General features: G+C 38.7%; 1 protein-coding gene across 1 annotated transcript in view; it reads right to left on the reverse strand.

Annotated features, from left to right (window-relative positions):
- The window catches only part of LOC145694711 (phospholipid-transporting ATPase ABCA3-like), a 147,661-nt gene that overhangs the window by 27,991 nt on the left and 103,443 nt on the right, over window positions 1-16,227 (reverse strand). The window contains exons 17-18 of the mRNA XM_081771240.1: window positions 12,717-13,163; window positions 5,858-6,149 (exon numbers count right to left, since the gene is read on the reverse strand). Coding sequence (XP_081627366.1) covers window positions 5,858-6,149; window positions 12,717-13,163 — 739 coding nt within the window. The remainder of the gene's footprint in view (window positions 1-5,857; window positions 6,150-12,716; window positions 13,164-16,227) is intronic.

Here is a 16,227-nt window from a genome sequence, read left to right on the forward strand (position 1 = left end):
GCCCAGTACCGTCGTCAAGATCGCCACCATCCAAGAAATACCATACAGATGCCCACAGCATCTCTAGTTCAGACGATGACCGTCTCATCATTGACGAGGAATTTCCTCCTCTGCCTCCTCCAAAGCTGCAACCGGACATTTATAGCTATCTTTTTCAAAATTACGATCCTAAGTACCGGAATTCGAAACTCCTTCTTCAACAAACTCTGAAATACCGACCACGCTCTGAGATATCACAAATAGTAGAAACCAAGAACGGCTTCATCATTAAGTCATCATCACCAAACTTTGCTACAACCATCCGAGATAAACATAGCTTCGAAATCTTCGGAAAAACCGCAACACTTTCTCCACTCACTAACAATAAGCAGAAACAGCGCCCACCCCCACGCCAACCACCTACCATGTCGGTAGTGGTCCGCGGGGTCGATCCGTCGATAACAGATGCAGAGATTGAAGATGAACTACGAGAGGAAGCCTATTCCTTCAAAAAATGTACCCGTATTCGGAATAACCAGGGGCCTTCCTACATGGTCCGGATCTTGACCACTTCACAAGAAACGATCAACGATCTACTAGATAATGGAGTATTCATCTTGAAAAAGAGACATCGTGTAGAACCGTCACGATCACTAGCACCACTTCCTCTTAGATGCGAAAGATGCCAGGAATACAATACGCACTCCACTGATCGCTGCACAAAATAATTCAAATGCGGCTATTGCTCTGGACCTCATCCAACTCGCACCTGCACTAATCTTCAACAAGCTCCTACTTGTAATACTTGCCACGAAAGATCTCATCCAACTTATAGTTATAAATGTAAATCTCGGCTTACTCCAGAAGAGACTAAACCAGAACTAATAGTACCATTCGTACTCACGACGCTCAGAATCAAACAGTGGATACACCACTGGAACCCAATCAATATGTCACCCTTCATCAATTATTAGCATTCATCACTTTGACCCTTCAGAACGTCCATCCTTTCGCACGGCCACTCATGTTACAGCATGTTCAACATGCCGCTCGCAACCTTTTCCATCTTGACTTCCATGCTACCTAAAATGGCCCCTACGTACATTTCCATGCAACTCCTCTCACAACTACTGTCTAAATCCATCTTCAATATGGCTTTCACCATGGCTCTCATATTCTTATTCCTCAACATCCGCTCATTTTTCACCCATAAACTCCTTTTTGAACAACTGCTACTAGAAGAAAAAGTCAATAATACTTTCCTTCTGAATGAAACGCACCTTGCACCCAAGCTCACTTGCCGCCTTCCAGGATATCACATTCTTCGCCATGATAGTACCATACCAGCTCGCCGTGCTAATGGCGGCGTTGCCATAGGTTTTTCACCTCATATACCTCATCGTATTCATTCCTCTCCAATTCAAAATCTAGCAGAACATCTCATTACTACTCTCTATTATAAGTCATTATGTGTAACAGTAGCCACCATTTATGTTCGTCCCGGTCACACAATTCCACTATCACTCTTTCAATACATCTCTAACAACTTCCGTCATTACATCATTTTAGAAGACATTAACTTTCATAGCCGCTCTGATAGAGATAAGACAACTTTCACGAATTTCATTGTCACAACTACGACCGGTATAATTCATCCTTTACCTAAACCCACCCGCCCAGAATCCAATACTACTCCAGACGTCACCATAACTTCATCCTCTTTATCACACCGTATTCATATCGATATCTTAGATCCAATAGGAAGCGATCATGTCCCAATTAAACTCAGCCTCCAAGTATCCACTATCTCTATCACCAACACACCACCCCCTCCCAGACTCATCCCCCGCTATGATAAAGCAGATTGGTCGAAGTATCGAACTTACTTAAGTCACTCTCTTGAGAAATGCGTTCCTCCCACTACGGAAGATGAGTTATACTCTACCCTGGATCATATCACTAAACATATACAAGTTGCCTCCGAACAGTTCATTCCTAAATCTACATATTCACCCCATAAACCTAAACTACCCCCACACTATCTTACTCTCATACAGCGCTCCCGTCAGTTTTATAAAGAATATGTGCGATCTGGAAACCGTGAAGCTCTTAAACATCATCGAGCCCTCCACCGTACAGTCTCAAACTATGTTAAAGCTTATAAATTACGACAATGGATCAAGGCTTGCAATTCTCTTTCTGATACGTCCCACCCTACACAATATTGGAAGTGTTTCAACGCACTCACCGGAAAATTCACCAGAACATCCTATCCACTCATTCATCATGATCAAGCACTCCACTCAGACCAAGATAAAGCTAATGCCTTCGCTACCTATTTACAGGATATCTTTACGCCTTTATCAGCTACACGTCATTTTCGCCATCATTCTACAGAGCACTTTAACTTTTGGTCACCACATCTTCAATCCAACGTGAATTACACAGTCTCTTCTCACAAAGCTCTCACTGCCCCCATCACTCCTATCGAGATCAAGCATGTAGTTACCCGCAAACGCAACACTGCACCAGGCATCGATAACATCTCGTATCGCCATGTGAAAGAAAGCCCAACTGTTCTGATAAATATTCTTGCTCTGATCTATACTTTTATCCTTCGTATTGGCTATATACCCGCTCCGTGGAAAACGTCTAAAGTTCTTATGTTTCTTAAACCAGAGAAACCTCCCGACCAAGTATTCTCTTACCGTCCGACTCAGCTCACCCCGGTTTTCACTAAAATTCTGGAAAAAATCATAGTACAACGCCTTCATCTCCATCTTTCACGGTACAATCTCTTGCCAGTCCACCAAGCAGGATTCCGCTCACAGTTCAGTATTAACGATCAGCTCATGCTTCTTCTAAACTACATTACTAATCACTACAATACGACAAAACCATCCTGCCTGATCCTTTTTGATCTGGAAAAGGCATTTGATAAAGTTTGGCATCAAGGACTTCTCTCTAATTTACTCAATTTTCGCCTTCCCCTCGCATACATACGATTCATTTATAATTTCCTGTCTGGACGCCTCGCATACGTTTTCATCAATCAACAATCATCTCATCCTATCTTCCTACATTCCGGTGTACCACAGGGCTCTTCACTCTCTCCCCTACTCTACCTGCTATATGTTGCAGATATGCTTCCACTTCCTATCAACGTTCATTTATTTCAATACGCCGACGACACAGCCTTTCTTGCCGTAGGTCGCATTGTTCACCAACTTAACACAGCACTGCAGGAGGCGATAGATACATTTGTCCTCTGTTGTGATAAATGGAGGTTTAAGATCAATGCCAGTAAAACACAAACTACAGTATTCCTACCACCCAATAAACGCTCCAAAGTCCACCGCAATCCATCTCTATTAAATCTCACAGTTAACGACACTCGTCTTCAGCTTTCTAAAACAGTCAAATACCTTACATTGGACAGACATCTTTCTTGGAAGGCACACCTGCAGGATGTTACAGCAAAAGCTTACCGTCGACTTAACTTACTTAAACGCATAACTGGTACCACTTGGGGTCTTCATTCAGAACTTCTTTTAAACACCTACAAAGTATTTCTTCGCCCAGTGCTGACTTACGGCCATCCTGCCTGGATTGCAGCTCCCCCTTCCTATTATCACAAACTTGAAGTTCTCGAACGACACGCCCTTCGTATAGCATACCGCATCAAACTTCCAAGTCCAACTCAGATTCTATACGACCGACTGCCTTTTCCTCACATCTTATTCCATCTCGAACAACTTCGCCTTAAGTACTTTCAGACACATCTTAATCTTCATCACTCGCTCCTCCGAGATACTATTAACGCTCATACCAACTTCGATCTTCCACATCCCATCACACATTCTCCTCTTTCCCTCCTTTTCACACTGTATCATTACTCTCTACCACCCGACCACCCTGATCTTCCACTGACTCGTACTTTTCTCATCGACCATCCTCCACCTCATATCACACCGTCATAGTCCGCACAGTAGTCCTCTGTTACTAACAAGGCTTCCCTTTGTCTCTCATCAATGCTTGGAGCAGCCCCCAAGCGAGAAGATTAACTTGCACCTGTCCTGTAACAATCACCCTCGTGTTGTGTTGTCTAGTGCACCTCATCGCATAGTCATCTCATTCTTCTCTTCTCCCATATAGAAAATATTGTCCAATCTTACAATCAATCATGCAATACCGACATTCCCTTACCTCATGATTGCTATCGCAAAGATAGCAATATCCACCTGCTGAATAATAATAAATTTTATGAAATAAAGTGATAATAAAATAATGAAAATTCCCTTAGACCATCTCCCAGTCCTTTCCTGCCAATTCTCAAACTTCTCTTTCCCCATGGAGGGCGTAACCCTCGGGCGGGTAGCTAGCCTCGGCTAGCAAAAAAAAACGCATTGAAGTAGCTGATATGCCCCGACTGCCAGATAAGGTCCATCTTTTCCAATATGCGGATGACACGGCGCTTCTCGCACTTGGAACAACTATAACATTCTCTTACAAACAGCTATCGATCGCTTTTACACCTGGTGCGCTCAGTGGCGGCTTACTATTAACGCAGCTAAAACACAAGCCATCGTATTCTTACCACCTAGAAGAACTTCCAAAGTCCGCCGAAACCCATGCAATCTCTCTTTGTATGTTGATGGGGTGCCTATTCAAATCAGAAACACTGTCAGATATCCGGGAATTACCCATGATCACCACCTTAGTTGGTCGCAACACCTGAAAACCATTACCACTAAAGCTTATAATAGACTCAATCTTCTGAAACGATTGACTGGTACCACCTGGGGCCTTAAAGCGCATACCATCCTAAATACCTACAAGGTTTTCTTACGACCTGTCCTTACTTACGGGTTTACTGCTTGGATAGCTACCCCAACTAAGTTCTACAATAAACTTTTAATTCTAGAACGTCATGCTTTCCGTACAGCGTTCCACACCGCAAAATCACTTTTCCGACTTTACAATATTATTTGAAAAGCTGCGGCTAACATTTATCACCAAACGCTTCGAAACATGACATCTTTTACTACAGGATACAATGCGATATTTAGCACTTCATCCAACACCTCACCGTTATTATCATCCTCCACTTTCGCTTCTCTTCACACTATATCACTATACTCTACCACCGTTAGATCCCGCCTTACTTATCATCACAGATTACGTCATTCAGGAACATCTTCCTCTCCTTCATCCATCATTTCCAGCACAGTGATTATCATTATTTACTAACATGAGCCTCATTCGTCTTCATCATTGCCTAGAGTAGCCCCTAGGCTGAAGATAACCTCATTTGTCTAATTAATATCACCCATGTGTTGTCCTGTGAATGCACCTCACCACATCTCTCACGTTCATTGCTATACTTGTACAGATCATGAATGCTATACCTAACCACTGCTATCATTTTGTTATAATTTATTTCTTTAAAATATACCGTATTATTTTCTCCTTTGTGTTTATACCTGCACCTAATGTTAAGGATTAATATTCCTTAAGTCTCCACCTTCAAAATTATTTATTTATGTAAATGTTGCTGCTAATAAAGATTAAAATCACTTAGCCCATCCGACATACTCATTCCATTGTTAACCACCAATCTCGTTCCTAAAAGAGGACGTAGCCCTCTGAAAGGCAGCTAGTCCTTCAGGCTAGCCTGTAAAAAAATAAAAATAAAAATAAAAACGCGCATTGAATTGTTACTGTAGCATTTTAATAGATAGAAGATTAGCTCCAGTGGTGCTTCGCTTCCTCGGAAGTATACGAGAAAGAAAGACTGAGTGTGTAAATTATTACAGTAAATTTTGAGACAACCAATACAACATTTCATGATTTTCTTTAACAATGAAAACGTACTTACCTAATACAGAAGGGTCACTAAAAACTCTCAGATTGTCAACCAGCCAAGTAACCAAAACAATAGTGATGCTCACAATAAAATAGCAGAAATAGCCCCATGTAAAGGAAGCCAACCAGTATAAGAATTTGTTTGTACCGGTCATTAGTTGCAATTGCTTAACTTTTGAGACTCGCTCCATTAATGGGAAGATTGCATAATAAGCCATGAATATTAGCATTCCGAAAGGTATCATAAACATCCAAATCATTGAACGATGGAATGAATCCAAGTCCCACCAATCGTACGGTTCATTCTTTAAAAATAAAATAAAATAAAAATAATAAAAATAAAAACTACACAGAAGAGTAAAGAGTCACAAATTTTACCTCCCTTATAATCAATACTAAATACTAACACTATATTACTAAGTGCTACATTATTATACAGTTTATTATAATGGTAGCGGTAAGAGACTATTTCGGTTAGTGTATTGCACTTTTTTAATATACACTTGTAGTTAGAACTAGGGAGGCATCCAAACTTTCCCTTAGGATTCAAGATGGCGGCTATTTTCGAAAATGGCGTCCTCAGACCGAAATTTCGTTGATATTGCCTAATAATATGGTGTTTGGAATCGTTTACGTACGTTTTGACTCGTGGTGGAACATAAATCTAAGATCAAGTTAAGAATCATACATTCATGCAAACCAGAGTGTTATACAGGGTTTTCATAAAGTCTGGACGGATTTAATTCGCTTATAATTTACATAAAAATGCTCATATTGAAATCAAATAAAGTGCAAACGGTAGCGGAAGGATTAAATTTTTACCTGTAATCTGCACCAGCTCAGTTCATTCAACGCCACACCTCCAACTGGGCGCCATTTACGTCCACACATTCGCGTAGGCGGCGCTGGAATCCACTCACAGCGTTCCGCCGTGTTTGATCCGAAATGCCAGCCACAGACGCCCTGATTTTGTCCTTTAAGTTCTCCAAACCACTTGGTTTCTTTGCATAAACTTCCGTTTTCACATGACCCCAAAGCCAGAAGTCGCAGGGGGTAAGGTCGGGTGATCTTGGCGGCCAAGCGGTCGGGTCACCGCGGCCAATCCATCGGTTAGGGAATTTCTCGTCAAGGAACTGTCTCACCTTGATTGCATAGTGAGGGGGTGCCCCGTCCTGTTGGAACACGATGTCGTTCTGGATTCCACGTGCCTCCAGTTCCGGAATGAGGTATTTCTGCAACATATCCAGGTACGAATCTCCATTCACGGTCTCTTCTTCAAAAAAGAACGGTCCAATCAGATGATCATAAGACACAGCGCACCAAACGTTCACTTTAGGACTATCTCTCTCATGTGTCTCAAATTCCTTTGGGTTTTCCGTGCCCTGACAGTTGTGTCGGCTAACCTTCCCGGAGACATGGAAGGTTGCCTCATCTGAGAACATGATGGCTGAAAGGAGAATGTCGCCATGTTCCAACTGCTTGAGTTCCTAGAAGTTGAACCGGATGTCCAAATCTTCATCATGCAGATCCTGGACTATCTTGATTTTGTAACCTTTGGCCTTGATCGTCTTTTTTGCTTATCTTAAACACGGTTGTCTGTGGAATTCCGAGTTCCATGGACCGTCTAGGAATCGACTTCCGTGGGCTGTTGATGATGCTTTCCCTTACCCTGCTCACTGTTACAGGCGATGTTGGCGGCCTCCCACTTCGAGAACGGTCCAGGACGCTTCCTGTCTCCAAGAACTTAGCATGCCACTTTCGGACTGCACTCTCAGTCGGTGCCGGCTTTTTGAACTCTTTGGTGAACTTTCGACACACCAGAATTGGTGATTTTAGCTCTGCGTACCACAGAACACTGCGCTTTCTCTTTCACCGACGCCATCTTTGATATGGTAGAAAAAATAGTCTTCTCAGAGGAGTTTTTCATTTATTTATTTCTTTAAAAGACACACACACCAATACAGCTTACAACTTACTTTTAACAGTCAACATTGAAACAACAATGAAAACAACAATGGATGGAATTTGGTAAGAAACTGACCCTTGCCCTCCCTCTCCCTCTCTCAACGTGTTCAGAGTTGCCGTTATCTAACAGTGTTGCCAACTAAAAATTTAATCCTTCTGCTACCGTTTGCACTTTATTTGATTTCATTATGAGCATTTTTATGAAAATTACAAGCAAATTAAATCCGTCCAGACTTTATGAAAACCCTGTAATTTTCATATATATATATATATATATATATATATATATATATATATATATATATATATATATATTATATATATATATATAAAGTCCTGAGTGAGTCATTGATTGATCAAAACCAAGGCAAAGCCGTCTAAGCTAGCTAGAAACTTAAAGACTGGAGAGTGCGTAGGATTTGCGACGTGATGTACCACTAAGGAAAGACTTGGAAATTCGAAGAATAAGGGGAGAAACAGGGGTAGTAATTATTATATTAAAATGTCCAAATCTACGAATTCCTTACGGTTAATGACATGAAATTTGATATATGGACTTGTCATTTAAAATATCAGGAGACGTGTTTCATTTTTTTAAATATTTGATCTAGAAGGAAAGGAAAGAGGGTAAGATTTTTTTCTTTTTTAAAAAAGGAAAGTACTTATAATTGAATCAGTGAGTAGAAAAAGGAGAACATTCCAAAAATAAAGGATAACAATCCACGATAACAATTTCTCTATAACTAAATATCCAATCCGATTACGTTTTTGCAATTTTGGGAAATGAAAGGTCTTAACATATGCTACAAGTCTCCCATACAGATATTTTTACGTAAGCAATGGTATATCCGGTAAACAGATTTACTTTTCGTTTTTCAAAAGTAACCCGTTGGGGAATATTCTCCTTTTTCTACTCACCGATTCAATTATAATAAGAATCTATAACTCGGAATCTCTTAACCCTACAGTGCATGATTTTTTTTTGTATTTAAGTGAAATAATATACAGACACATGATAAGACACTTGTAATTAATATCCGAATAGAAAAATGTCCTAAAGTAATTTTTCGTGCTAAAATATAAAAATACTTTGCATCACTTATGATACATTATGCATCAACAATTCATATTCCTCTCTCGTACAAAATCAAATTATAGCATACGTAAAAACAATTAGGAAACTTACTTCATGAAGTTGGAATTTTTACAACTTCGAAACTATTCTTTGTCCTTCAGAGTAGACGACCCAAAAACTCTTCTATTTTTACCTTCGCTAAGCACGCGCACGACTTCTTTCTCTCTGTACTGAAGCAACATTTTCCTGACATCTACCGGATATATGGTGAACTATGTACTCAGGAGAAATATCAGATATGATACAATATGTATTTGTGATACAGCTCACGACCTGAACACTAAAACTAGCCGTATTTTTTGTATCAAATATGATACAATATGCATTGTAGGGTTAAGGTTAAAGACATGAAATTGTTATTTGGATTTCTCATTTAAAGTAATGAGTCACGTGTTTCAGTGATATGAAATTTTGTGTTTCGGACTTTTAATCTAAAATAACATATGTTTCAGCGTTTTTAGGCGTTTGATCTATAATGGAAGAAAAAGGGATGGAGGTGGCTCCTTAAGATATTATACGAAACTTCGAATTTGATACGAGACCTTAAGCTTAGAAGAACTTCATATGAAAAGTATAGAAGGAAGAATTGTAATGTTGCTGACAAGAACACGTGCAGACATTTGCTAGTTTTATAAAATGACAAGAAAAGCTAATGTAAAGTTAAAATATTCTTTCTCAATCATCAAATCAAGTATAAATTAATACTTTGTTGTTTTCATCTAGATTGTGACATTTTCTTTCTCTGCAGCTAGAGCATATCAGCGTGCATGGGATAGGTACCAGCAGATTTGCAGGAATGTTTGCTTGATAAACATACCTCCTTGCACACACACTTTAGCTATTCTCTGCAACTTTGTCAAACTAAGATCAACATGTTCTCTCGAGACACACAATCTATGGTGCGAAATTTGGCAACGTGAGATGTAATGTATGCTGAGCAATCTAAAATATTTTTCCACGAGTTTCACACCACACGCAGCAAAAATTTGTCTTGGACTATGAAAGAGATTATATAGTGGAAGAAGTATGGAAGTTGAAAAGTTTTGATTTGGAAGGAGACATAGCACAAAGATGCAATCAACTTTTAGTAGATGAGAGGTTTTCAGACAAAGGAAAGGAAGTATACGTAGTCTTCATTGATTTAGAAAAAGCTTTTAGATACTTGAACTAAGAAATCTCAAAATTCCTTGGGATGAGAAAAAAAAATTAGACTCAGAAGAAACTGAGGATAGTGAAGTAGGAAGAATTACGATCTAGAAGAGTAGCGAAGAAAAGTTACATTAAGGTACAGGTTAATTTGATAGAAACTAAAAGAACTCTTCTATATTTGTTTTTCAGATCACATTTGTTGCGGAATCTGAATCGAAAATTAACATGAAGGCAGAAAAGACACAAAAGGGTTGTGAAAATAATTCGAGATGAAAATAAACATGAAAACAATGAAACCATGGAGGCTAGGATGATCAAAACTGTGGCAATTATCAAAGTTTGAACAAAGACACTAGAGATGCAAAATTTATACGATAAACATAAAACAATGTTGAGAAATGGAAAAATATGTCACCGCTGTGGTGATGGAAATGGTAAGAATGATGATTGTGGTGTTAGTGATGAGAAACACACCATGTGAGTAACTGATTAAAGAGTTACAGAAATGACTCAGATGTAGAATATTGCGTTGTGGACGCCAAGCAACGGAGCCGAAACGTCAGTTACAAGAAGATGATTTAAAAAATATTGTACTTGAGTTTTTGGAAATCTGAATGTTGAAGAAACTGGAAACAGACGATTGGAATGATAAATGAATAAGGGGCGTTAGAAATAATAGGGATACAGGAACACACTGTTAAATAACTAAAAAGATATTGAGACATTGTTGGAGAAGAAGTAATGTTTTAAGTAACGTGGTAGAAGTTAGGTGGAAGAAAAACGAGAAAGGTGGAGCAATATAAAATTAATGGTATAATTGAGGGTGTGAGCGAAACAGTGGTCTAACCCACACTTTTAAAAATGGAGAAAAATCAAGTTAAACACATGTGGTTTTTCGTACAATATATGTATGTACAATGTATGACACATTCAACCACTTGTGCTTGCTTTTGTTATATTGTACAAAAAACCACATGTGTTTAAGTTTAACTTGATTTTTCTCCATTTTTAAAAATGTGGGTTAGACCACTGTTGCGCTCGCCCTCTCAATCCCTACATCACAACGAAACTCCCTAAGGATCATCATAGTATATGGAAACTTCTAAACATGTAGCAAGTCACCTACCGCTACTAGTGATGGAACAATATTATGATTAACTGCTCTGATAGAGGTAGAAACCAGATCCCTCTAACTCTTAATTCAAGTAGTTTCCTATTTACCTCACGATTTTCGTGTAAATTTAGTTGAGGTCTAGAAACATTCTTTAATCTAATCATCCTCCTCAATTTCTATATGCTAAAGATGCTCATGCACATTATATAACTTTATTAACTACACTAAATATACTATAGTACTAATAGTATTTAGGCTAATATAAATATATTAAGTCCTCTTCGTCTAGGCTAATATAATGATATTAAGTCTAGTGGCTAGCGCGTGTGCCTTTTCTGCACGTGGTCCAGAGTTCGATTCTGGTGGGAGAGTACAATAATTTAACGTCACCATCATTCACTTTCACTTATTTTTAATCTCCTTTAGCGCAAAGGGCATAACTCTGCGACGTAAAACTGAAATTTCATTTCATTCGTAAGTATATTAAATGCTATAGTATTTGCGTGAACAAATCTAGTATATTTTGACGTATATTGCCAAGAATTGAATCTTTTTAAAACACCCAAGGGATGACAATTGCCTACCTTGCTCCCCATGTTTATAGACATTCCTGTAAAATCCTCTAGCACATCCCCATGAAATTTTGGAGGTTTCTGTTGTTCAAACAAGCGTTAGACCTTCGACAGCGGAATGGAATAGGCTTGATCAAACTATGGTTCAATGCAATCCCCTTTAGTGGAAACCGAGGTATAGGACGACAGCTAAAGACAGGAAATGCACATCAAACACAATTGCTAATGACATTGCAGTATTTCTTGAGCTGACAAGGGTGCCAAATTAATTCCCATAACACTGAAGCGAAGTTTTGTACTATGCACAGGATTGTACTAGAGCCAATATTGCGTGGAGCTCAAGCACTTCTGGAATGGGAGAGCGTGAAATAATAGACGTTTTCGTAATTTAGAGTGTACGCAGGCAAACAGAAACTTTGAAACTTAAGGACAGACATTCCAGGGAGGTTCCTCTTAATCGTATAGATGTCTCGTTTACCGGGATTACTAAGAATACTCTTGAGATGGACATGGGACCATGATGTCCATAGTGTATCTTGTCAGCAACGGAAAACGTCTAATATCTTCACCGGCCGTCCCAATGTTGTGAGAATTTGTTTAATGAACTTAATATAAATTTAAGTGTATCAAATGTCCTTCAGAACACGGACTTGCCCATAACGTCACTAGATTTTATTTTTAATTTAATATCCTAGGTTTACATTTTATGGAGTAAAAAATTAAGGAAGGAGTTCACTGTACAGTATAGCCTATAATTGGGCTAGGAATACATAGATGTTAATCCGGTCTGCCTTTAATTGAGAAAAAAGGGCGAAGTCACATCCATACCTGTAACTATAGTTCGATCAAAACAATACATAAATAATTCAATATGTCATTAATGTGAGTTCATAAATTTTGTTATAGTTATATTTAGGTTGAATACTACCGTACTTACAAGTATATCTACACAATGCTCAGCCACTTTAATTGATGTATTTCTACTTCCAGTTGTATACTGAAGCATAGCATTTGTTAACAAATTCAGAGACAAAGTCACTGCGCTCTGCCATTTGTATGATGAAAACACAGCAACAACATTCTCTGGGTCAGTAAAGTTGGCAGCGACAATATGACGACGCCAAAATTCGTATTTATCCATTTCTGCTGCATTCAGAAGATCTTGCGTCACATTCTTAGTTAAGTAAACATTTGCAAGTGGCTCAAGCAACTGGCGATAGTATTTTCCTGGACCTTCCTTGCCATCATACTTATCCGCATAAAAAACGTTTGTATGGCCATATTTACTGATTGCTGCTGTTTGAGCACCTGGTCTATCATATCTCTCTGGATATTCAGTTACAACGAGAACCATCAGGATTATCCAAATAATAAGAATTGCAATCTAAATAAACAAGAAAAAAATAATAATGTCACTGTATGAAATAGCAGTGAAGTACAGTCAGCTGAATTTTTTTTAAAGAATATAAAAAAATGGTATATTTAGGATATTAATACAAAGGTATACTGAAGTATTTTACTCAACAAAATTAATTTTCCTCAGTTGAATAAAAGTGACCCTGAGTTGTTAAATGCTACAATATTAGTGAATTCATGTATAATGATTGCGAAACGCGTATTTTTTCGCGCTCGACTCTAGCCATAGGAACTAAATACACGTTTCTGATTGGTTGGAGTTATCTGTTGGCTGTCACTGTTGTAGACATATTAATCGAAGTTTCACCACCTGAGTGTGACGTAACGTCATGTGGTATTATCATGGGGGCAAAGGTGGAATACAACGAGCCCTACTTGGCTTCTAACCCCTTCACTCGCTGATGCTCGCTCAGCTATGTTTCGTAACGTAAATAAATAACTTTTCTTTTATCAATGAAGTTGTGTGTGCAAAGTGGACTAATTACCATGTGACATTACGTCACGACCAGATGGTGCAACTTCAATGTAAATTTAACTACATCCCAAGGAAGGCAAGGAAGTGTATGCGTATCTTTCCCCCTTCTAGTGTCTCCAGCACCTCCTCCTCTCTAACTCCCCTTTACCCCCTACAATCCCTCGCTTCGCAAGGGCCTCACTTCTCACTCTCCTATTCGTTTATAACGTAATTGTTTATAAGGGCTATCAGAAATCTGTAGGCAAATGATGGAAAAAGCACAAATTTATGCATTACATATTACGTACAAGGGCAAATAAGCATTATTTTGATCTTATTTTAATGATAAAAGTGTTGTGAAAATTTAAACAAAAAATAAAAAAAAAACTTTCCTCAATTTAAGCCTACGCCAAAAGCAATTTACATTACTAACTCGCTCGCTAGCACGCTCGGCTACGAGGACTGACAGCATCTGGTGTTTGATTTGTGCTATATGTATGCTACTCGAGCAGACGGATAACTCCAACCAATCAGAACCGTGTATTTAGCTCTTATGACTAGGGTCTAGCGTGATTAAAATATATGCTTGCGAGACAAATACTAAATGTCAATTATTTCTGAATTCGTTGATTTCTGAGAGATTGTAATTACTAAGTTCCTTCTAGAAACACATTCTTTTATAATGAATGAGAAGCTAACTTAACTTTGGAAAAATTGTTGTCACGAATTACTCTGAAGTACTCTTTCATGAAATAGAATAACATTTGGACGTGACTGTGTGTAAAATTTAAATATTAGTGCTTTTATTGTTTACATTTTATATTTTATTATTAGTATAAGAGCTAGCTCATGCCTCGTGTGCCTGAAAGGTCGCCTCGGTTTGACTTCAGATTCAATTGACGGATGGTTGGGAAATTTTAAAAAAAAGTTGTTCACATGGTGTGATGAGTGCTCGTTCTGTCCGTCATATTGGATTTTGAACAGGGATAATGACATTTTGAAAATGAAATGAAATGAAATCTTTGAGTTTTACGTCCCACGGTTATGCCGGTTAGGCTAAAGGAAACGGTGATGATGAGTAATGAATGAAATGGTGGAATGAAGAAAGTGGGAGGAAACGGGAAAACCCCGAGAAAACCCACGCACACGGTGTTTGTCCACCACAAGGTCCACTTGGCGGGGGCTGGGATCGAACCCGGGACCCCAAGCACCAGAGGTGAACGCTCTACCACTGAGCCACCGCGGCACCTTAATGAAATTTTGAGAAAACTCGTAGGTTACTAATTAAACAGTTCTAGCATAGGTTGTAATTATAATGCAGAATCGAGTTATACCTCGCTCGAATTGAAAATGTCCATGCTTTAAAACTGTGTATATGATATACGTGTATGTTGCAGGAGGGAGGCGTTACAGTGAGGAATTCCTGGAAAATTACACAAAAAATCGCTTTTATCTAGTTTGATCGATTATAAGCTGGCAACCATGAGAGCAAGAAGCAACGTAAAATTTACAGCAAAGTGACAATATATCTGCAGCACTTCTGGAAAGTTTGAGGAAGATAGTTAAAGTACAAACAGAGGGGGGAAGGGAATTATAAATGTTACTTACAAGCGTGGGTGACCAGGACATATTTTATCGAGTTTTCCTAAGACATCTATGAAGTCTAGCGCTCAAGTAGAGAGTATTTTAATTTGTTAAAAATGTGTAGTGTTAAAAATTATACACAGTGATAAGAATTCCTGAAATACAAGGAAAAAGCTGGTGCATTCATATGGATAAACGCAGCCTCGGGATGCGGAACATTTACAATAAGTACAACATTTTAAGAAGGCTTGCCTGCATACACAGGTATCTTCTCTGGCACACTTCTCGCATTTACAAGGTTGAATGAAATCACTAGGTAAGATAGATGTAAAGGTTGTATCTGGAATATAGTATTTACCATTATAGACATAACCAAAATCCATAGGGTCTAATTGTTCGACACGTCTAAGAGCATTCATCCACAGATAGCACTGAAAATATGACCGATTTATATGAAGCGCAATCGTACTTGAGGGGGGAACAAGATTTCTGAAATTTCCTTTCCACTGTTTCTGATGAAACTGCGTGAATCACAAGTCGTCAAATAATTCAGGTTTGACCTCAAACATTGCAAGAGGAATTTCTCTGCATCGCGCACATCATTTTCGTTTAGCACTCTTGTTCAAAAGTTCATAAGGCGTCCAGTTCCAATCAAATCGACAATCTTCATTGCTGCTGCTTTGCCTCTAACTTTGCTAGTTGAATCGCAACCAGTTAGTGTATGGATTGCAGAGAAAACAAAGATTGAAGTTTCTTTCATTTCGTTTCATAGTTTATGAATTGGAGTTGCCCGAGATGATCTACCAACACCACGTAGTATCCACAATTCCTAAAGCTGCTGCGATTACCATGTATTTTAGTAATGGTACAAAAAATTTACTAACACATCTGTATCTTGTGACACAACAACTACAACTGGAGTTATTTCCGTTTCTACCACATGGCTGATGTGAAGCAAAATTCGGTCGCCAGCTTCTTCATGTTCGGAATGAAG

This window comes from Thermobia domestica, chromosome 9, assembly GCF_964235325.1.
Source record: "Thermobia domestica chromosome 9, izTheDome1.hap1.1, whole genome shotgun sequence".
Taxonomy (NCBI): Eukaryota; Metazoa; Arthropoda; class Insecta; order Zygentoma; family Lepismatidae; genus Thermobia; species Thermobia domestica.